This window comes from Onychomys torridus, chromosome 8 (assembly GCF_903995425.1).
Source record: "Onychomys torridus chromosome 8, mOncTor1.1, whole genome shotgun sequence".
Taxonomy (NCBI): domain Eukaryota; kingdom Metazoa; phylum Chordata; class Mammalia; order Rodentia; family Cricetidae; genus Onychomys; species Onychomys torridus.
Genome location: NC_050450.1, coordinates 62896634 through 62920272, shown reverse-complemented (window position 1 = coordinate 62920272; position 23639 = coordinate 62896634). Strand labels below are relative to the sequence as shown.

The 23639-nt window shown below is 39.2% G+C and overlaps 1 protein-coding gene and 1 non-coding gene across 2 annotated transcripts in view; one reads left to right on the top strand and one right to left on the bottom strand.

Annotated features, from left to right (window-relative positions):
• Pafah1b1 (platelet activating factor acetylhydrolase 1b regulatory subunit 1) overlaps nt 1–23639 on the top strand; it is a 66462-nt gene that overhangs the window by 17752 nt on the left and 25071 nt on the right. Inside the window, exon 2 of the mRNA XM_036195689.1 lies at nt 11935–12151. Within this exon, the coding sequence (XP_036051582.1) occupies nt 12120–12151 (32 nt within the window). The 5' untranslated portion in view covers nt 11935–12119. The remainder of the gene's footprint in view (nt 1–11934; nt 12152–23639) is intronic.
• Nucleotides 14286–14392, bottom strand: LOC118590442. Its single transcript, XR_004945745.1, has one exon. It is a non-coding gene; the product is annotated as a U6 spliceosomal RNA (small nuclear RNA).

Here is a 23639-nt window from a genome sequence, read left to right as displayed (position 1 = left end):
TATGAAGTGGAAAGCTGAGGAAAGACACCAATGTCAGCCTCAGTCCCCCTCCTGTACAAAGTGCATGCATGCTTGTGAACACAACACACACACAAAGAGAATACCATCTTCAAGACCAGGAGCAAATAGTATACTGCTCAAAGAAAAAAAAGACCCGTCTTCGGGGTGGAGAGATGGCTCAGAGGTTAAGAGCAGTGGCTGTTCTTCCAGAGGTCCTGAGTTCTATTCCCAGCACCCACATGATGGCTCACAACCACCTATAATGAGATCTGGTGCCCTCTTCTGGCCTGCAGGGACACATGCAAACAGAACACTGTATACATAATAAATAAATAAATTAAAAACAAAAACAAAAATGGTCTTCCTCTAGTTGTATTTTGGCCTCAAGGCTCTTTCAAATCATTCCCACTGCTTCCATTCTAGTCCAAAGCCTGTCACCACTGACTACCAGGCCCTTCTCTCTCTCTCTCTCTCTCTCTCTCCCCCTCTCTTTTAAAAAGATTTATTTGTTTATTATGTATACAATATTCTGCCTGCACACCAGAAGAGGGCACCAGATTTCATTATAGATGGTTGTGAGCCATCATGTGGTTGCTGGGAATTGAACTCAGGACCTCTGGAAGAATAGTCAGTGCTCTTAACCTCTGAGCCATCTCTCCAGCCTCCAGACCCTTCTTTTGCTTTAATGTGGTTTATTACTTCCAAAACAATCAGCATAAGGCATCACTTTGAGAATATTCTTCTCTAGCTAGAGAATTGCTGTGATTTGTGTGTATATGTGTGTTTGTGTAAATATATGTTAGTTGTGTGTGGGTCCTCATCTGTGGAGGTCAAAAGAGGGCTTCAGATCCCTGAGCTAGAATTACAGGCTGTTGTAAGCTGTTGGCATGGGTGATAGGAACTAACTTGAGTCCCCTGGAAGAGCAGGATGCATTCCTTAACCTTTGAGCCATCTCTCCAGCCCCTTCCACGAATGTTTTTATTATTATTACTATTATTATTTTTATTTATTTATTTATTTCAAAACAGGAGATCTCTGTGTAGCCCTGGCTGTTCTGGAACTTGCTCTGTAGATGAGGCTGGCCTGAAACTCAAAGAGATCTATCTGCCCCTGCCTCCTGACTGCTGGGATTAAAGGTATACACTATCACTGCTCTGCACATGAATGTTTTATTAAGTATTACTAAGTTTTTTTTTCTCTTCTGTTTTAAAGCAGCGGAGTTTGTTACTTACTTTGACTTTTTTAAAAAAGATTTATTTATTTTTATTATATATACAGTGGTCTGCCTACATATATGCCTGCACACCAGAAGAGGGCACCAGAAGCCACCATGTGGTTGCTGGAAACTGAACTCAGGACCTCTGGAAGAGCAGCCAGTGCTCACTAACTGTTGAGCCATCTCTCCAACCCCTCTAATTAGGACTTTTTAGAAAGTAAAACCTAAATTGGGTATAGTTGTGAATGTCTGTACTCCCAGTACTCAGGAGGCCAGAGGACAGGATGTCAAATCAAGGTCATCCTTGGCTACAAAACAAGTTGAGGCCCTCCTGGTATATATGAGACCCTGCCTGTAAAAAAAATAATAATAATAATAATTAGAGCCCGGTAGTGGTAGCACACACCTTGAATCCCAGCACTTGGGAGGCAGAGGCAGGTGGATCTTTGTGAGTTCAAGGCCAGCTTGGTCTGCAAAGTGAGTTCCAGGATAGCCAGGGTTACACAGAGAAAACCTGCCTTCAAAAACCAACAAGAAGAAAAAAGGAAGTTTTAGTTTTGAGGCAGATTGTTTTTTTCTTTCTTTCTTTCTTTTTTTAACCTCTGTAGGATTTTTACAATCTTCTCTGATACATACTAATGGCAGTCTTTTAAAAGAAAAAAGGTTGCCAGGCGGTGGTGGCCTACGCCTGTAATCCCAGCACTCAGGAGGCAGAGGCAGGTGGATCTCTGTGAGTTCGAGGCCAGCCTGGTTTACAGAGCTAGTCCAGGACAGGCTCCAAAAAAAAAAAAAAAAGAAAAAAGGTTATATCTAACTTAGCCCAAAGTAGCTGAACTTTGGTGAATCTTACTTCCTGGGTTTATAGATTTGTTTGTTTGGATTTTTAAAAGAGAAGAGAGATAAAGTAATTTAGTGTATCTTTGCTTTCTGAGAGCACATTAAAATTTGGCCTTAAGATGGGTGGTGGTGGTGCAAGCCTATAATTCCAGCACTTGGGACTCAGAGGCAGATGGATCTCTTGAGTTTGAGGACAACCAGGGCTGCACAGAGGTCTGTCTCAAAACAGAACAAATTTGGTCTGAGTTTACTATGATATTGAAGATAATCATTTAGGGAGCACCTGTTGCATATTGTGTGCTAATTACTGTGAATTTATTTTAGAGATAACAATGAAAAACACATAGGTTGCTGCTTAAGGGTATTGTTGAGGAAACATTGATGCATATAATTGTAGTGCAGTGTGAAAAGTCTTAAATGTGTGTATGTATATACAAAGTATTAGGAAATCACAGGAGTTACTCTGCATAATTTTGTATAAAAAATGTAAAAGTGAATAAAATTCAGGGTCTGTTGTTTATGTTAACTGCTGAAAGTTTTGCTAACACTATTTAAATATTCCTAATTAGTAATTTGAACCTGGTTTGTCTTTATTTGCAGCTTTACAGGGCATGACCCTAATAGTATTCATTTAAAAAAAACTTTATCACATTTTTGTTTATTTATTATGTGTGTGGGGGATGTGTGTGTGTGTGTTTGCACACCACCGCACATATATGAAGGCCGTTTACTGAGTCTGCTTTCTTCCATCATGTAGGTCAAAACAAAGAACTAGAAGCTAGGAGAGTATTAACCAATTTGATCAAACTCAGGGCTTTGTATATATGAGACAAGCACTCCACCCCAGTCACACATAATATTTTCTGACATTGATATTTTTCAATTTCCTCTTTTTTATACTTTTGATTTTGATCTTTTAATACTAGCTCTCATTTATGCTGTTTTCTGTAGGGGTGGGGGTTTCTGTAGGGGTGTGGTTGGGTTTCACATTGTATAACTCACTATAGTCCAGGCTGGCCTCAAACCTGATTCTGCCTTGGCCTCCGGAATCCTAGGATTATAGGCATGAGCCACCCTCCTTGTTTACTTTGTGGTTCTTTATTGAGGTGTGCATCAAAGTCATATGGATTAAATTTTACCCTTTAAATTAAAATTTATATGCCTTCTGCTGAATTTTTGAGAATGAGGCTTAGCTGTTATTTTTAGAGCTCTTTGGGTGATTCTGATGAACAGTTCTAGTTTGAACTTAAATAGTTTAGCAAAATTAATTTGAGAAAACAGCATAAATGACATTTTGTTTCTCTGTAGTGATTTCTAACCTAAAGAATTATTACTTGAATTTTACATAAACTGGTAGAGGTGTTTGAGTGTTCTCCCTTGACAGCTTTCCGTTCATAGAGTAATAGACTCCCAAGTTGGAAGTTATGGTACAATGCAATAGTGTAATTGAGTATAGTAGTTCCCATTTTATATGGTAGTTTTTGCCATCATAGAATTCCACTAAGTTAAGAATAGTGAGTGGATTTAGAGTTGGAGAATTGGCTCAGCTGTTACAAGTGTTTGTTATTTCTGGACAGGACCCAGGTTTGATTCTCAGCACCCACATGGCAGCTCACAGCTGTCTAACTCAAATCCCAGAGGATCTGACACCTCTGACCTCCTCTGGCACCAGACACATACATGACATGTATAAAAACATGTAGGGAAAACATTCATATACATAAAATAATAAAGACTTTAAAAACTTGAATAACAGTGGATTTAATAGATTAGAGTATACTTACTAGAAAACTAGTAGAAAACTTACTAGAAAGTAGGACTTCTTCATATTCCAGAGTATTTAAAGCAATGTGTTGAGCAGGCGCTACACCTGTACATGAATTCTGCAATGCAGATCCTTTCTTTGTATTTGCAATTAAGTAAGCATAAATTAATGCTAAAGGAAGTTTAAAAAGAAAAAATGTGACTCACAATCTCAAAAATAATACTTAAAAACAAGTATTTGGGGCTGTTTTTCTAGAGGGCCTGGGTTCAATTCCTAGCACCCATGTGGCAGTTTACAAAAAAACTGCTTATAACTCTACCTCCAGGGGATCTGACACCCTCACACAGATATACATGCATGCAAAACACCAATGCACATGAAGTAAAAATAAATAAATCATTAAAAAAAACCCAAATATTTCCTTTTTTTTTCTTTTGTAGTTTTTTCCTAGACGGGGTTTCTCTGTTTTCCCTGGCTGTCCTGGAAGTCACTGTAGACCAGGCTGGCCTCAAACTCACAGAGATCTGCCTGCCTCTGCCTCCCAAGTGCTGGGATTAAAGGTGTGCCAGGCTAGTAGCCAGTGTTTTAACCATTGAGCCATACTTCAGCCCTACTTTTGGGGGGCAGGTATGTGGGATGGAGATAGGGTCTTACCATGTAGCCTTGGCTGCCTTGGAACTTGGTATGTAGACCAGGCTGGCTTTGAACTCACAGCTATCTACCTGCCTCTGCCTCCAAGTACTGGTATATACCATGATACTTGGTATTCAATGTTTTACTTTTGCTGTCCATCAAAAGGAGTACCAAGGGATAGAAATTCCCTCCAGTATAATTTTAGTAGCTTTTTAGAGAAATCCAGTATACTTCTTTTATTTAAGAATACAGTTCATAGCTGGCCATGGTAGTGCTCGCCTTTAATCCCAGCACTCAGAAGCAGAGGCAGGCAAATCTCTTGAGTTTGAGGCCAGCCAGGGCTATGCAGAGCAACCTTGTCTTGAAAAACCCAAACAACAACAACAACAACAACCAAAAAAACTTCTTCAAATCAGGCCTCTCTGATACTTAGGTTTTCTTTAAGCCCAAAGTTTTTGCTTCTGTATGTGTTCTATTTCAAATGTTAAACTTGCAATAATTCCTTTGAACAATCCAAGTATTCTTTGAATATTCCAGTATTCTTTGTTGTTGTTTTTGAGACAGGGTCTTGCTATAGCTCTTGCTGCCCTGAAAATCACTACATAACTCAGGCTGCCCTCCAACTCACAGGTATCATGCCTGCCTCTGCCTTCCTAAAGGCATGAACTACCATGCCCAGCTACTCCTGTACACTTTAGTGATAGTCTAAGCCCATATACATAAAGGATTATATTTTACTTAAACTACAACTGGCAGGATGTGTGTGTGAAGAGAGATTGACCTACTTGATTTTAAGAAATTGATGTATTTGAAAGTGAAGGCTGGCCTTGGGACTAAGGGAAGAAATTGCTGTTGTAGTTCTGGTGTGAAGGCTATGGGAAATCTTTTATCATAGGCAATTGATTGCTTAAAGCCCATCCATATTATACAGAGAAATTGGCTTACTCAGGGTATTTTGAATTAAATGATTATCCTAAAATACCTCCACGGTCACATCTACATTATTATTTGGCCAAATATTTGAGTACTGTGGCTTACTTAGCTAAATTGACAACATAAAATTAACTATCAGCTGGGTGGTGGTGTCACACGCCTTTAATCGCAGCACTCAGGAGACAGAGCCAGGCGGATCTCTGTGAGTTCGAGGCCAGCCTGGTCTCCAAAGCGAGTTCCAGGAAAGGCACAAAGCTACATAGAGAAACCCTGTCTCAAAACCAAAAAAAAAAAAAAAACAAAAAAAAAAAACAAACTATCACAGGAGTATAATAGAAAACATGTCTTTAGTGAAAGTCAAACAACAACATCAAGTGATTGATAGTACAAGAAAGCAGTGGATGTCTAGATTAGACTTACCTTTGTATATAAATCTGATTTCAAAGCCCAAAACCTACTTTCATAATCATACCTATAGCTTATCTATATTCAGCTCTTGCCTTTAATATGTGATTTACTACAATTGAGATTGGTAGGGATGATTCTTGGTTGAGAAAAACTTTGTTTTATGAGACAGGTCTTACTGTGTAACCTAGGCTGACCTCAAATTCCATATTCTCCTGCCTCAACCCAGAGTGCTAGAATTTTAGGTGTGATCTCTACCACACCAAGTCCTAATCTTTGGCCTAAGAGTTATTGAAAAATAATGTAAAACATTTTATTTGCAAATGTTATATGAATGGCCTTAAATGACACTAAATGAATCATGGTTAATTGTAACTAGAGGGAAACAAATCTCAGTAGAGAGCTCAGTGAGTGAAGTGCTTGCTGTGCAAGCGTGAGGGCCTGAGTTCAGTTCCCACATCACTGTCTCAGTTACTTTTCTACTGCTGGGCTAAGACACCATGACCAAAGCCGGGCAGTGGTGGCCATGCCTTTAATCCCAGCACTTGGGAGGCAGAGCCAGGCAGATCTCTGAGTTCAGGCCAGCCTGGGCTACAGTGTGAGTTCCAGGACAGGCTCCAAAGCTACATAGAGAAACCCTGTCTCAAAAACAAACACAACAACAAAACAAAACAAAAAAAAACAAAACAACAACAAAACCCCACCATGACCACGGCAACTTATAAAAGAGAGTTGAGTTGGATTTATGGCTTCAGAAGATTGGAGTCTATGATAGTAAAACAGGGCAGTAGGCACAGCTGAGAGCTCGAATGTTGATTTGAAAGCAGGAAGCTTTTGAAGCCCCGAACCCTGGCTCCATGACACACCACATTTCCTAATCCTTCCCTAACAGTTCCACTAAGGGGACCAAGAATTCAAACACATGAGCCTATGGGGGCCATTCTCATTCAAACTACCATACTCGTGTAAAAATCTGGGTTTGGTGGTCTGTGTTTTTACCCCAGTCTTCAGGAGTGGAGACAGGTAGATTCTGGAAGCTCATTTGCCAGCCAATCTAGCCTAAACCGTGAATCCTTGGGTCAGCTTTAGAGGCAAACATCCCCATTCAACAACAATTTCATTGGTCCCCTGATTCCTGAATTCTTTTATTTGTTTAGTTTTGGTTTTGTTGAGACTGAGTCTATTCTATACATAGAAGACTGTATAGACTGGAAAACTGTAGACAAGGCTAGCCACAAACTCAGAGACCTGCCTGCCTCTTGCTGCCAGGATTAAAGGCAGTACTACCATGTCTGGCTGGTTCACGGAATACTGCATTCTTTCTTTTCTGATATATCTTTGATCCCTATTTTCCTAATGCTATTTGGTAAATTTTACCTGATTTGTAGCATATTAAAGAAAAATTAAGCTGGTGGTGGCACATGCCTTTAATCCCAGCACTTGGGAGGCAGAGGTAGGGTGGATCTCTGAGTTCAAGGCCAGCCTGGTCTTCAAAGCGAGTTCCAGGACAGCCAGGACTGTTACACAGAGAAACCCTGTCTCGAAAAACCAAAACCAAACAAACCAACCAAAAAAAAGAAAAAGAAAAAGAAAGAAAAAGAAAATGAGCTGGGCATGATGGTTCAAGTCTTTAATTCTAGCATTTGGGAGGCTGAGAGAGGTCGGCAGATCTTTGAGTTTGAGGTCAGCTTGATCTACAATGAGTTTCAGGACAGTCAGAGCTACTTAGTGGGACCTTGTTTGAGGGAGTGAAGAGAAGGAGGGAGAAAAGAGGAAAAAAAAACCAGTTTCCTGTTTTGATTAAATATTTAAACTTGAAAAATTTTAAAAAATTTATTTACTTTTTTATGTACATTAATGTTTTGTCTGCATGTATATCTGTGTATAAGGTTATTGGATCCCTTGGAGCAGACAGTTGTGAGCTGCCATGTGGGTTCTGGGAATTGAACCTGGGTCCTCTGGAAGAACAACCAGTGCTCTTAACTTTTGAGCCATCTCTCCAGCTCCAATTTTTAAATTTTTTACATGAAGATCACCAAGCCATTCCTGAGTTGTACCTTGTTTTATATTCAAAACTTTATGTTACATTCATTTTAGAACAGAAATCTATAATTAAATTTATATCCAATTTAAGTTTTTACTTTATTATTATCTCCTTCAATATTACAATATTTTGGTTTGATTAAGAACTAATGTAATGTTGAAGCCTGATGTGATGGCACACGCCTTTAATCTCAGCACTCAGGAGGCAGAGACAATCAGATCTCTCTGATTAAGGTCAGTCTGGTCTACAGACCAAGTTCTGCCAGGGCTGCACAGAGAGAGAAACCCTGTCGTGAAAAACAAACAAAAGAAAAGAAATAATGTAAGGGCTGGAGAAGTGGTTTAAGAGTTAAGAGCAAAAAAATAAGCAACAACAACAACAACAACAACAAAAGCCAGGTGCACGCCTGTAATCCCAGCACTCGGGAGGCAGAGGCAGGCGGATCTTTGTGAGTTTGAGGCCAGCCTGGGCTACCAAGTGAGATCCAGGAACGTCGCAAAGCTACACAGAGAAACCATGTCTCGTCTTGAAAAACAAACAAACAAACAAACAAACAAACAAAAAAGAGCATCCCAGAAGACCTGAGTTTAATTCTTAGCACCCACATGGTGGCCCATAACTATATGTAACTCCAGTTCTAGGGGATCTAATATCCTCTTCTGGCTTCCATGGACCCAAAGCATGAACATGGTTCACAAACATACACGCAGGCATGAATACTCATACATAAAATAATAAAAAGAAAAAATGCTATCCTTTTTGATTATCGAAGAAATGATACAACCATTCTGACATAAATTAGTTTCTTATCTTTTTTCTGTTGAAACCTGGTTATCTGTAGTCTGGAAACTTCCGTGTAATTTTTTTTTTTTTCAACATCAGTATGCCTTAGTGTAACAGAGGAAGTAGTTTGTTGTTGTGTTTTTTTGTTTGTTCTGGTTTTGGTTTTTCAAAACACAGTTTCTTTGTGTATCTGGCTGTCCTAGAACTAACTTGGTAGAACAAATTTGGTTTTGAACTCAGAGATCTGCCTGCCTCTGACTCCTGAGTGCTGGGATTATAGGCATGTGCCACAAAGCTACTTTTTACTTTTTTAACTCAAATTGAAGTCTTGATTCATGACATAATAGGTTCATGACAATAGTTTTTTTTGTTTGTTTGTTTGTATTTTAAACAAAATTGAAATGTGTTCTTCAGATTTTTTAGTATTTTGTTTGGAAAAGGGATCTCTTATGTCTTAGATAGGCCTTGAACTGAACTGTTAGCTACAGATGACCTTGAACATCCTCTCGCTTCTACCCATCTAATGCTGGAATTACAGGTTTGCAATGTTGGGGATGGAACCCAGGGCTTTGTGCCCCGAGAAAGCTCTCCACCAACTGTCCTACATCTGTCCCAAGTGTGTATGAAGGTAATTGGATAAAATGTCAGATTTAGGAATACACCTGTACAGGTATTGGTTGCACATATTAATGTGTTCTGTGTTTTGGAATTATATTCTAAAGCTTGATCAAATTGTAAGGTAAACCCATTTTTATTGCACCCAAATCTCATTCCCTTTCTTTCCTCTTCCTTCTATCACTTTCCCATGTATTTGTCTGTGGTGGTCAGAACTTAAATTGTATCCATGCGTGTGCTTGCTAAGCAAGTCATCTACCACTGAGCTACATCCCCAGCCCCAACTTATACTTTTTAAAAACTACATGGAAAATAGTTAAACAAAACTAAGAGAATAATGAGTTTTGTAATTCTTTAATAACCAGCTGTCTAATCAGTATTCAGATTTCTCCAATTTCTTGTATCTTTATTTTATAGTTTCTTTGGATTTAGATCTCAACATGGTTCATAAATTGCAGCTGGTGAATGTCACTTCTTATTGATTTGTTTGTTTTTTCAAGACAGGATTTCTTTATGTAACAGTCCTGGCTGTCTTGGAACTCGATTTGTAGACCAGGTTGGCCTTGAACTCACAGTGATCTGCCTGTGTCTGTCTTCCTGGGTACTGGGATTAAAGGTGTGCCCCAACAGGGCCCAGGTTATTTAATTTATTTTTGAGACAACTCAACGCTCTGAGACCACCCAGACTGGCCTTGAGTTTAGCCAGGATTTGACCTGAGCCAGTTAATTCTTGTTTTAACCTCTTGAATACTGTGATTGGTGGTTGGAGCCACCATCCACAGCCACTTGTCTCCGAATCTACAGGTTCCTTTTCTATGTCTTTGTTTCATTGAAGAAACTAAGTCATTTGTTTTCTAAGGCTTCTCACAGCTTAGATTTTGCTGCTTATGTTCTCATGTGTCCTCTGCCCTCTTACTGCAAATTGATAACTGGAGTCAGAGAAACTTAATCAGACTGATTTTATGGTAACAATATTTCACTATTCTTTCACTACACTAATACAAAATATATTTACATAGGTATTATTGTACATTCTGTCCTTTTTTTTTTTTTCTATCAGCATTTAAGCATCTCATCTGGCAGCAGAAAACAAGTGCTTATATTTCTCTGTAAAAGTTTTGTTTTGGGTTGGGGATTTAGCTCAGTGGTAGAGCGCTTGCCTAGCAAGCACAAGGCCCTGGGTTCGATCCTCAGCTCAAAAAAAAAAAAGGTTTTGTTTTATGGTATCACCTCTATTCCATCTCCTAGCCAGGCATAGTGATTCATTCCTGAAATTTGGTAATTTTGTAATTTGGTAACTATAAATTACCTCTCCTCAAAAAAATACTTCTTTGACTTCTGTGCTATGCCTTAATTGCTTTAATTAAATGGATTGATTGGAGCTAAGAACTTGCAGGAATTGAGTCTCTCCTTCCACCATGTGGCTTCCAGGGATTTAGATTGTCAGGCTTGGCAGAAAGTGTCTTTACCACTGTGCTACCATCTCATTATTGGATATTTCCTTTAAGTCCATTCACTGTTCTGCAATTTTTCTGAAAAACATGTCTGTGATTCCTCTTGACCCTAGACTGAATTGTAAAGACCTGAGCTTGTTTTATGCTCCATCCTCTGTAGGAGGATTGCTGAGTTTGAGGCCAGTCAGAGCCACATAGTGAATCCCTGACTTAAAAATAACAACATGAGGGTTGGGGATTTAGCTCAGTGGGAGAGCGCTTGCCTCCAAGCCCAAGGCCCTGGGTTCGGTCCTCAGCTCCAGGAAAAACAACAACAACAACAATAATAATAATAATTTCACTTTTAGGCAGAATTGGAGTTTTCTAGAGTAGCTATATATTAATAATTAAAATTAAATAGGTAGGTGTGTGGTAGTGGTGCATGCCTTTAATCCCAGTACTTGGGAGGCAGAGCCAGGCAGATCTCTGTGAGTTTGAGGTCAGCCTGGTCTACAGAGACAGTTCCAGGACAGGAACCAAAACTACATAGAAAAACCCTGTCTCGAAAAACAAAAACAAAAAAACAAAAGAAATTGATAAGTAAGTTAAATTTGAAAACAGTTCTGTGTTGCTGGTATGGTGGTGCATGCCTTCAAACCTAGCACTACAAGCTGAGGCAGTAGGATTGCCAAGAGTCTTAGCCAGGCCTACCTAGTTAGACCCTATCTCAAAAACAGCAACAAAAAGTACTGTTTTGCCATACCCAGAGGATTTCTCTGTGTAGCCCTGGCTGTCCTGAAATTGTGCTGAAGCCCAGGCTGGCCTCGAACTCATAGAGTTATTCCTGCCTCTGCCTCCTCCCAACTGCTGGGATTAAAGGTGTGCGCCACCACAGACTGGATGCTTGTTTTTATTCATATTTTCATCTTCATAAAGTATTTTGAATAAGTATATTTTCTCCTTTGTTAAAAAAGGTAGTTTTGCATATACATAAAACGTGGCTGGGTTTGAGGTGTACATGCGTGGGCCTGAAATTATAACACTTGTGGGGTCAAAGGATGCTTGGTCTATATAGTATAGTTTATGATTTTTTTGAGATAGGAATTTATTTTGGCATTGACTGATTTTTTTCTTTAAACTGTAGGTTGACTCATCTAACATACATATTAACATAATTGTGTCATGTTCTATAATTAATAGTTTAGAAATAATACAAATCTTAAATGAGAGAAATAATTTTACTTTTTTCTTTCTCTCTTTTCTCTTTAGGTGGAATGAACCTTACTTGTTGACTATTTCCTGGTTGCTGATTGGATTCACTTGAGAAAGAATCATTTTCTCCTCTGTGGAAGCCACTTAGTGGCATATTTAATTCAAATCCAGGGATCACAAAATTTTCGATTTTTCTGGAGGGACATACCACTATATCAAATAAGCTTGACATTACAGCCAAAATGGTGCTGTCCCAGAGACAACGAGATGAACTGTAAGTTTCTCTGTTTTCTGCTATTTGGAAACCTCTTAGCTGGCGATGGTAGCTCATGCCTTTAATCCCATCACTTGGGAGGTAGAGTTGGGCTGATCTCTGTGAGTTTAAGTCCAGCCTAGTCTACAGAGCTAGTTCTAGGACAGCTAGCACTGTTATACAGAGAAATCTTGTCTCAAAAAAGAAAAAAGAGAAAGAAATTCTATTTTTAGAATAATAATCTAGTCATGAATGATGATACATGGAGTAGAAGCAAAGGTCATTCTCTGCTATTTTGGAAGTTCAAGGCCAGCCTTGGGCTAGCTGACACCTTGTCACAAAAGGGAGATAGTTGAGAGAGTGTTAAAATGCAGTCTTGGGAAGTCTATTTTAAGTGTTTTTACCAGTGAGGCTATATTAGTATTGACAGTTTGTCTTGGCTTCAAAATTGGGCCTTCTTTTAGCATGGAATTAATTCTTTGTCATGTTTGAGTTTAAAGCAAAATGAATAAGATTAGTTGGTAAGTTTTATCCTTTTTAAAAAAATATCTTAAACATAATATCCTCAGTAAGAAGATAAGTGTCACTTCAGGTAGCTCTTTTAATTAAAAAAAAAAGTTGGGGGCTGGAGAGATGGCTTAGTGGTTAAAAGCACTGGCTGCTCCTACCATGGGTTCAATTCCCAGAACCCACATGGCAGCTCACCACTGTAATGCCAGCTCCAAGGGATCTGAAACCTTCACCCAGAAATGAATGTAGGCAAAACACCAATGTACATAAAATAAAAATAAATAAATCATTTTTTAAAAAGTTAATTATGCCAGGCACAGTGGTGTAGGTGCATTTTAATTATTTTATGTGATTATATGGTGTTGCATGTGTACATATTTTTGTGTGCATGTTTTTGTGTTGTGCATATTTCTGTGCATGTGTATGTGGAAGCCACTGTTACTCTGTAGTTTTACTTTTTGAGGTAGTGTCTATGACTGAATGAGCTTGCTGATTGGCAAGGCTGTCTGACTGGAATCCCCCGCACTGGGGTTATAATAAACAGGTACCACCAAATCTAGCTCTTTACATAATTTTAGGGGATCTGAACTCAGGTCCTCATATTTGAATGGCACGCAATTTACCCACTGAGCTATCTCCCTAGCTTCTCTAATTTTTGTTTTATTTAGGATTCATGTTGTAAGAAAGGAACTCCTATTTATCATTTACTTTCTCATTATTAATTTAGTAATTAACTTCATTAGTTGGCTAGTGCATTTAAGCAGATGCATTAGTGAGGGTATAAAATTCCATATTTTGTAATATTTTACAGCATTCCATTTTGTAGTTGAATACCAAGGAGACAATTTAGTTTTAGTTTATTTTTAGGATCCCTATAACTTTTTTTTTTCCCTGAGAAGAGGACCGACATTGTAGCTCACCCTGGCTTGGAACTTTCTGGGTTGGACCATGCTGGCCTTGAAGTAATCTTCTTGCTTTAGCCTCCTGAGAGCTGAGCTTATAGGCATGGCACTGTGTCCAGACTTTTTGATTTTTAGAATGTTTCTTTAGAAGTAATTTTGAATCTACGAACAAGAATACGCCCTTACCGCTCTTTAAAAAAAAATTTTTTTTTTCTATATTTATTGGTGTTTCAAAGCAAGATTTCTCCATGTAACAGCTTTGGTTGTCTCCTGAAATTCACTCTGTAGACCAGGCTGGCCTCAAACTCACAGAGATTTGCCTGCCTGTGCCTTCTGAATACTAGGATTAAAGGGGTATACCATCATCATGTAGCCCCTGGCCTCTTCTTGATAAGCTATTGATTATTGGAGGAGGAAGTTTTTTTTTTTTTTTTTAATGATACAGCCATTGGGAGACTTGTAGTTGAACTTTCCTGCTCACCAGTTCCCAAATAACTGTTATGGAGACTTAATTATAAATTCTCAGCTGATAGCTCAGGCTTGTTACTAGCTCTTACATTTTAAGTTAACCCATATTTCTTATCTACCCTCTGCTATATGGTGGGACCTTCTTTTAACATGGCGCGTTCATCTTGCTTCTCTCTGCGTCTGCTCTCACTTCTGAGAGTGCTATTCTTCCCAGCGTTCTCCCTGTCCCCAAAATTCTGCCTAGCTATTGTGTAATCAGCTTTTTTTTTTTTTTTTTTAATATGGAATGCTTCAAGAATTTACGTGTCATCCTTGCGCAGGGACCATGCTAATTTTCTCTGTATGGTTCCAATTTTAGTATATGTGCTGCTAAAGCTAGCACTAATCAGCTTTTTATTAACAACGAGAGCAACACATTTTCACAGTGTACAAAAGGATTATTCCCCAGCATTTCCCCCTTTTTTCTCTAAATAAAAAGGAAGGTTTTAATTTAACATAGTAAAATTATATACAACAAAAACAGTTATCAAGTTAGAATTACAGTTACAATATCAGTTACAAATACAGTTACAAATGGAGTCATTTGTATTTGGCAAATTTAGAGAAAATATTTTATCATTTATCTTTGTAAGTCTAAAGTTTTATACCTAATTTACCTGTTTAGCATAACTAAGGCAAACTTTTAAGACTTACGAGAAGTAGGGAATTTTGAAGGACCATCTTACCTTGTCTTGGCAAAGTTTGGCAGTTGCCTTGTTTGAATCCTGTTGGTCCAGTCTGGACAGTATATTGTCAGCAGTTGAGGCAAGATCAATTTCTTTGCCCAAATAACTAGTTTTTGCCATAAAGAAAGCAAACTCCATTATGGAGGTTCTTCAGTGCCCATCATCTTCTTTTGAAGTAAATTGGTGTTGCCAGGAGCAGACGTGTGTCACTGTCATGAAAAGCTTTAGGTTATTAAGCATATTAAATGCCATATTCTGTAGGTCTTTGAAGTGTTTGAAGACCATCTATCTTTCTAAATACCTGTTTAACCTTGAAAATATACCTAATGTGACTACAAGTTTGATTATTATAGATGACTAACTACTAACCTGTTTTTTTGTTTTTTGTTTTTTTGGGGGTAAGAAGATATTTATTGAGTATTGGGACAGGAGAGGGGGTGGCATGGTTAGTGGTAAAAAAGACGTTTTCTGGCACTTCAGATCCAGGCCCCTGAGACTTCAGGGAGGATCGCAGTCTAAGAACACTCAACAGGTGACAGGATCTTCTCCACAGTGCTCCCTTCATGAGTGACCTCACTGTATCTGTTGTGAGGTGTCCACTGGTGAGATGTCAGTGTCAGGTAGCAGACACACTGCGCTGGAGATCCTTCAGGGAAGGCAGGAACAGAGTGACCAAGGGGTCAGACTTGGGCTGACCAGCCTTCCAAATAAGAAGAAATCCATAACCAAAACCTTATTATAGTTTTATCTCATTTTTTAAGTTCAAAAAGTTTTTTAAAAAGTAAATTCTGATATCAGACTTCCATTTCCAAATATGAAGAAATGATTTACAACCAAAAAATTTTTACAGTTAACAATTTTAGTTCAAACAAGCATCTCTGTGACTTTCATTCTCAAGCCCAGAGACATTTTTAGTTACAGTAACATTTTAAACTGCACTGTTTTAACCTGTATTTTTTTCCAATATGTAAAAGCATACAGCCTTTATTTTCAAGCTCTGAGCTTAGACTCTCTGTCCAAAGCAGCAGTGAGAGCAGAGTGCCTTAACCTGTATTTTTAATTTGTTACACAATACCTCAAAAGAAGAGTAGAAAGATACATGTTGTATAGCAAAAATAACGAAATATGTATCAATATACAAAAATCCATACCAATATAAAGGTTTTTGAGGTTAATAGTTTTTGATTAAAGTAGATTCAATAATCTATCCTTTTATGTAATCATTTCTGTATATTCTCCTTTTTCCCTTTAGAAAGAAATCTTTGAATTTAACTCTTTGTTTAGCTTTTTTTTCTGACTATGACCAACAACTTTTAACCAACCACCCTAAACAATGACAAACATCCATAATCCATTGAATACCCAAAACCCATCTATACCCCATCTTATTAAATAAGAAACACAGAGCCACATTCAGAGTTAAAAGCCCAAGTGGTCAGAGTAGTAGCTAAGAGCTGAGACTAAAACCACTTTCTTACCCTTCCTGCCGCTGCTGTCCTTTCCCTCAGCAAGAGACTTACTTCTTGTGTGTCTCTCTCTTTTTTTTTTTTGTAAAATGCACAATTTATTAAATTTAAAGGTATTTAATCTAAGAATTATTTATAGCATGATCATTTTAGTGTCTGTCTTTTTATTGACTTTCTGTTCTGCCTTCTCATTGATTGTAAACCCAACCACATGACCTCCGTGTCACTGCCTGTCTATACAGACCTCCAGGTCTCTATGGTTGGTGTTGAGATTAAAGGTGTGTGTCTCCAAGCTGGCTATGTCCTTTGGTGCCTGTGGTTTGGAGTTTTTTTGCTTTATTTTTAAAATTTAATGTGTATAGCTGTTTCACCTGCATGTGTATCTGTGTATCGTGTGTGTGTTATGCCCATGGAGTCAGAATGGGGTCTTAGATTCCTTCATAGGGATGCTGGTATAATTCCTAAAAACAGGGACAAAACTCAAATGAGGAACCTGGTGGCAGCACATGACTTTAATACCTGCACTTGGAAGGCAGAGGTAGGTGGATATCTGAATTCAAGGCCAGTCTGGTCTATAGAGCTAATTCCAGGACTGCAAAGAAACTGTTTTGAGTCCCCCTCCCCCTCCCAAAGAAAACCAAATAAGGCTGGTGGCTCAGCACCCCATATTTTGATTCTCAGTGTTAAATATCACCTGTCAGTAAACTAATTTCTTTTCTTTTCTTTTCTTCCTTTTTTTTTTTTTTTTTTTGCCAGAGCTGAGGATTGAACCCAGGGCCTTGCGCTTGCTAGGCAAGTGCTCTACCACTGAGCTAAATCCCCAACCCCAGTAAACTAATTTTTTTTAGCAATTTATTATTGTATGTATGTCTGTGCTTCTGGTATAGAGAGGAGGCCTGCTTGTGAGGTTGGTTCTTTCTACTGTGGGTCCTGGGGATTGAGCTCAAGTCATCAGTCCTTACCACACACATTTCCATCTGTTGTCCTGTCCATTAATAGACACTCAGGAGGCGGAGGCAGAAGGATTGTCACAAATAAAAGAGGCCAGACTGGCAACATACTATCAGTCCACCTAGGGCTATGTAGTCTTAAAACAAGACTTCAATTATATAGGCAGAACATCTAGAGCTATTTCAAATACATTTGCAAATTACTTGGATTAAATGCATTGTAAGTTATAATGCTTTTATTATATATACATATATATAATGTGAACTTGGATTTTTCTATTTTTTTTTTCACACTTTTTTTTTTTTTTTTTTTGGAGCTGAGGATCGAACCCAGGGCCTTGCTAGGCGAGCACTCTACCACTGAGCTAAATCCCCAACCCCTTTTCACACTTTTGTATTTACTAATTTTTATATATATATTTACTATATAATTTTTTGCCTTCATGTGTGTCTGTACACTACATTTATGCATGGTGTGTCCTTGGAGGCCAGAAGAGAGCTTTGGATCTGTTGGAACTGGAGTTGTAGATGGTTGTGATCCACCTTGTGGGTGCTGGGAATTGAACCCGTGGTCCTCTGGAAGAGCAGCCAGTGATCTTAACCACTGAGCCATCTCTCCAGCCCCATTTTTTAGTTTTTTGAGACCAGGTTTTACTATGTATTTAAGATTAGCCTTGAACTATCTGTATTCCTGCCTTAGCTACCTAACTTTGAGGCTTTTGCTTTTTTCATAAAGCAGAAAGACATACAGAAATCAGTTGATGCTTTTATAAACGTAATTCCATAGTTCTAAGAATGTTTTGTTTTAAATTTATCCTGAGTCAGAAATTTTGTTTGTGTTGACTTTTATCTTTCAGTTGTTTGCTCCTGATACAGTCTCTGTGGAGATGTTTACATTTTCCTGCAAACAGTTGTGCAATGAAAGCTATACTCTTTCCATAAGAGTCATTTTTTTAAGCTGGGCATTATAGAGCACACCTTTAATCCCAGAACCCAAGGCAAGTGGATCTTTGTGAGTTCAAGGCCAGCCTTGCCTACAAAGGAAGTTCCAGGACAGCCAGGACTGTTAAACAGAGAACCCCTGTCTGAAAAAAGAAAACAAAATAAAAAGTCATCCTTCAGATGTGCCTTACTGTTTTGATTACATAAATATTTCTAACTTCATAATGTACAATTATGTTATCACATTTCTATAATGTTGAAGCCATCTGGGGTTGCTTACCGTGGCTTGTATAGAGGAAAAGATGTTTTTCCCTGTGTTGTTATCCACATGTCCTGTCCAACTGTTACCAAGTAGTTCGTTCTTTCCTTATTTTATTTTTTTTTTGAGCTGAGGACCGAACCCAGGGCCTTGCGCTTGCTAGGCAAGCGCTCTACCACTGAGCTAAATCTCCAACCCCTTATTGTTATATAGCCCAGGCTGACCTAGAACTCCTACCTCAATAACAGGTAGACTCCACTACACCTGACTCTTCTCTTATTATTATTACTTTAAAATATTTCAAGGCCTTCTCTACAATTTGTGTTCTAAACAAGCGTTAAAACTAGTTTTTTTTTCAATATAAAAACATTTTAGTAATGAATGTGCTTTAACATTTTTGTTTTTTGGTTTTTGGTTTTTTTTTCTTTTGAGACAGGATTTCTCAGTAGTTACGGTGCCTGTCCTGGTTCTCGCTCTGTAGACCAGGCTACCCTCAATCTCACAGAGATTCGCCTGGCTCTGCCTCCTGAGTGCTGGGATTAAAGGCGTGTGCCACCACTACCCAGCATGCTTTAATTTTTTTTTTAAATTTGTTTTTATTTTATTATTTTTTTCAAGGCAGGGTTTCTCTATGTAGCTTTGTGCCTTTCCTGGAGCTCACTTGGTAGCCCAGGCTGGCCTCGAACTCACGGATCCACCTGCCTCTGCCTCCCGAGTGCTGAGATTAAAGGCGTGCGCCGCCGCCGCCGCCGCTGCCACCACCACCACCACCACCACCACCACCACCTGGCAGTATTTTAACAAACAGTTTTAAATGCCTTAAGTAGTAGTTTTTATTTTATAATGAAACAAAATATGAAGAAAAATCCCATATACCTTTCTCACACCATAACTCTTAACTTACTTCTACTTCTCCTCTAAAATTTACTTGTCACTATTTTTTGTTATGTAGCACTTTGTTGATTTTGAGTTAGGGTCTTGTTCTGTAGTTCAGCCTGGCTTGGAACTCACTCTATAAGCCAGACTGACCTTGAATTCACAGAGATCTATCTACCTCTACCTTCCAAGTACTGGAATGAAAGGCAAGCACCACTATACCTGACCTAGCACTCACATGATGATTAGCAATTATTAGTAACTCTAGTTCCAGGGTATGCAACACCTTTTACTGACACACATGCATAGACGTACATGCAGGCAAAACACCCACATAAATAAAACTAAATTAAAGTAAAAAACAAACAAAGCAAGCTAAAAACCTAGTGTTGGGGCTGGAGAGATGGCTTAGTAGTTAAGAACACTTGTTCCTGCAGAGGACAAGCACCCATATGGCAGCTCACAATTCTAACTCCAGTTCTAGGAGATCCAACATCCACTTCTGACCCTCCTAGGGCACCAGGCATGCACATAGTTATATTTGTTTATTTTGTGTATGGATGAGCTAAGTGTGTGTGTGTGTGTGTGTGTGTGTGAGAGAGAGAGAGAGAGAGAGAGAGACAGACAGACAGACAGACAGACAGACAGAGACAGACACACAAGCAGATGTGGATATAGGAGCATAACTTGTAGGGTCTCTTCTCTCCTCTGATGTGGGATCCAGGGATGAATGTCATCAGGTTTGGTAGAACATCTTTACCCACTGAGCCATCTTGCCAACCCATATTTAATCTTTTTAATTTTTGAGGGAATTTTAGTGTGTCTGTCTGCAGACAACTTAAAGAAAGCATGTGGGATATGGGGTCCCAGGGGTAAACTTGGGTTGTAGGGCTCAGTAGCAAGCACTTTTACCCACTGAGCCATCTCATCAGCCCTTGGATTCTATTTGTTTGTGTTTTTTTCATGACAGAGTTTCTCTATGTAACCTTAGCTGTCCTTGGCTGTCCTGGAACTTGCTCTGTAGATCACGTTGACATCTGCCTGCCTCTGCTTCCCGAGTGCTGGGATTAAAGGTGTGCATCGCCACCTTCCAGCCCCTGGAAATATTTTAATTGAGCTATTTCATTCAGTAAAAGTCACCATACTTTGATTATTTAAGACAACAAATCATTATAAACTGTTATGTAGTAGCAGTATTTTTTCCCTCTCTCTTTTATACTTGGTAAAGGTAAAACAATAAGCTGATCTGGGTATGGTGATGTACACCTCTGAGTTGGAGGTTTGAGGCCAGTATGGTCTACGGAGAACTTCCAGGATAGCCAAGGCTTGACCAGTAATGAGTCTTAAAATGTGTGTCAGTTTTAAACAGTGTTGTAGATGTTCGACTATCAAGTTCATTAAGGATAAAAACTGTTCTGTCAGCCAGGTGTGTTGGCACTTGCTAAGGAAACTTAACAGGCTCAAGAAGATTCAGAAGGTGGCCAGACTGGTGGCACACAAGCCTTTAATTCCAACACTCTAGAGGCAGAGGCAAGTGGATCTCTGTGAATCTGAGGACAGCTTGGTCTACAGCTTGAGTTTCCAGACAGCCAGAGCTATGTAGATAGACCCTGTCTAAGAAGTAAAACAAGCAACAACAACACCTAGCCCTCCTCCCTGCTCTCTCAAAACATAGAACCTGTATTTAAAAGGTGCTTGTTGGGGTTGGAGAGGGTGCTGAGAGTACTGGCTGCTCTTCCAGAAGTCCTGAGTTTAATTCCCAGCACCCACATTGTGGTGGCTCACAACCATTTATAGTGGAATCTGATGTCATAAAGTCATACACAGAGATAGAGGACTCATACATAAAATAAATCCACACACTGTATGGATGTTTTCTTGGGACTGGAGTTAGAGACAGTTGAGACCCACCATGTGAGTGCTGAGAATCTAACCTGGTCCTCTGCAAAAGCAGCCAGTGCTCTAAACTGTGGAGCTATCTCTCTAGCTGCCTCCTCCCATTTTACCCTTTTTTTTTTTGAGCTGAGGATCGAACCCAGGCCTTGTGCTTGCCAGGCAAGCGCTCTACCACTGAGCTAAATCCCCAACCCCCTATTTTTTTTTTTTTTTTTATTTACTTTTTTTTCCATTGTGTATGTAGAAGCCAGAGCATGATTTATTGGATGTCTTCCACTTTCCACCTTTTTTCTTCTTAATTTTAGTGTGTGTATGTATTTTGTATGCATGCAACTTCACAGAGAGTATCAGGTGTCTCCCTCTATAATAACTATCTACTCTACTACTTTAAGGATCTCTTCTGCAAATGAAGCTCACTCACCATTTTGAGTAGGCTGAGCCTTCTCCACTTCATTTTGTGAGTCAGGGTCTTTAACTGGATCTCGATATCTCTCTCTCTCTCCCTCTCACTCTCTCTCCCTCTCTCCCTCTCTCCCTCTCCCCTCTCTCCCTCTCCCTCTCTCTCCCTCTCCCTCTCTCTCCCTCTCCCTCTCTCCCTCTCTCCCTCTCCCCTCTCTCCCTCTCCCTCTCTCCCTCTCTCCCTCTCTCCCTCTCTCCCTCTCTCCCTCTCCCTCTCTCCCTCTCTCCCTCTCTCCCCCCCTGAATCTCGATCTCTGACTGGCTAGCAAGTCCCAGAGACTCACTTCAGGCATGCATGACCACACCTAGCTTTTTACATTGTTGCTGAACTCAGGTCCTTATACTTTGCATTATAAGCACTTTATTAACTGGACCATCCTCCAGCCTCCTTGTTTGTTTCTGTAATGTAAACTTTCATTGTGTAGCTCAGAAACACTCTTGTATCAACCCCCAGGCTGGCTTGGAACTTGAGAGTCTTTTGTCTTACCATCCTGAGTGCTAGGATTTATGGATGTCTGCCTTCCCTTAAAGTGATAGAGTTGAACCCAGGGCATTTGTGTATATTAAGCACATTTTACCACTGATCTACATTCCTATCTCTTCAGCATTTTCATTATTTGTGTGGTGGTTTTGAGGACAGTTTTAAATACTAGTGATTATAGGCATTCTTGTCTTTAATTGTTGTTTCTAGTGCTAGATTTACTGAAGCTAGTAAACAAACACCTCGTTGAAAAATGACCGTTTCAAACATGCAGGTTTTTAAAATTTAAATTTTAGTTTTTGTTTTGTTGGAATTAGGTATCTTGGAGGTCAGCTGGCCTAGAATACAATATATAGCTGATGCTTACCTTGAACAGGCACTGCTTCTCAAGAATGTTGGGATCATAGGCATGCACCACCATGCCAGGTTTTAGTAATTGTTGATAAAAGAAGGAAGTAAGTATATTAGTTACTCGCTTTGACAAAATTCCTGTCAAAAACAGCTTAAGGAAGGAAGGGTTTATTTTAATTCATAATTTGATGCATAATTGATCCTGGGAAGGTAAGATGGTGGGTCACATTGTGTCTGCAGTCAAGAATCAGAGAGGTGTGAATGACAGCTGCTGATTAGCCTTTTCTTTTCTTTTTTTCTGGAGCTGAGGACCGAACCCAGGGCCTTATGCTTGCTTGGCAAGTGCTCTACCTCTGAGCTAAATCCCCAACCCTAGCCTTTTCTTTTTATTCAGTCTTCAGACATTAGCACATGAGGTATGGACACCTACGTTTACAGTAGTTCTTTGCTGTTCATTTAAACCTTTCCAAAAACATACGAATACACCCAAAAGGTATGTTTCTGTGGTGATTCTAAATCCTGTTGAGTTGATGAAGATTGACCATCTTTAGGTATCTGTGATGATAATTAAGATATAAGAATGGATCATATTTTTCTTTTTGACTTTTTTTTTTTTTTTTTTTTTTTTTTTGGTGGGGGGAGCTGAGGGCCGAACTCAGGGCCTTGTGCTTGCTAGGCAAGTGCTTTTCCACTGAGCTAAATCCCCAACCCCCTGTTTGACTATTTAAAAGAATTTCAAGATGACATATACTTAATAATGTCACAGTAGTTATCAGGTGGAAGGTTCAGTATCAGAATCTTAAAGACTCGGTGTAGCTTAATGTTATTTATAATTGCTTGACCGATAGCTCAGGCTTATTATGAACTAGCTCTTACAACTTGAAATAACCTATTTCTATTAATCTATGTATTACCATGAGGCTCATGACTTTACCTGTCTCCCAACATGTCTTGCTCCCTCTGTGTCTCCTGGTGACTCTGACTCTGCCCTTCTTTATTCCAACATTCTTAATTTGGTTGCCCTGCCTATACTTCCTGCCTGGCTACCCGCCAGTCAGCTTTTTATTAAACCAATCACAGTGTAAAGAAGTATTCCACACACCCTTGTCTCTGATAATTATAACCTGCAGTTTGTTCCATAGTGAAGTTGAAGGTCCATTTGCCCTTTGTGTGACTGGTGTTCATCTTAAGACTAAATAGTGGTTGAATTGTGAATTGCCTTTT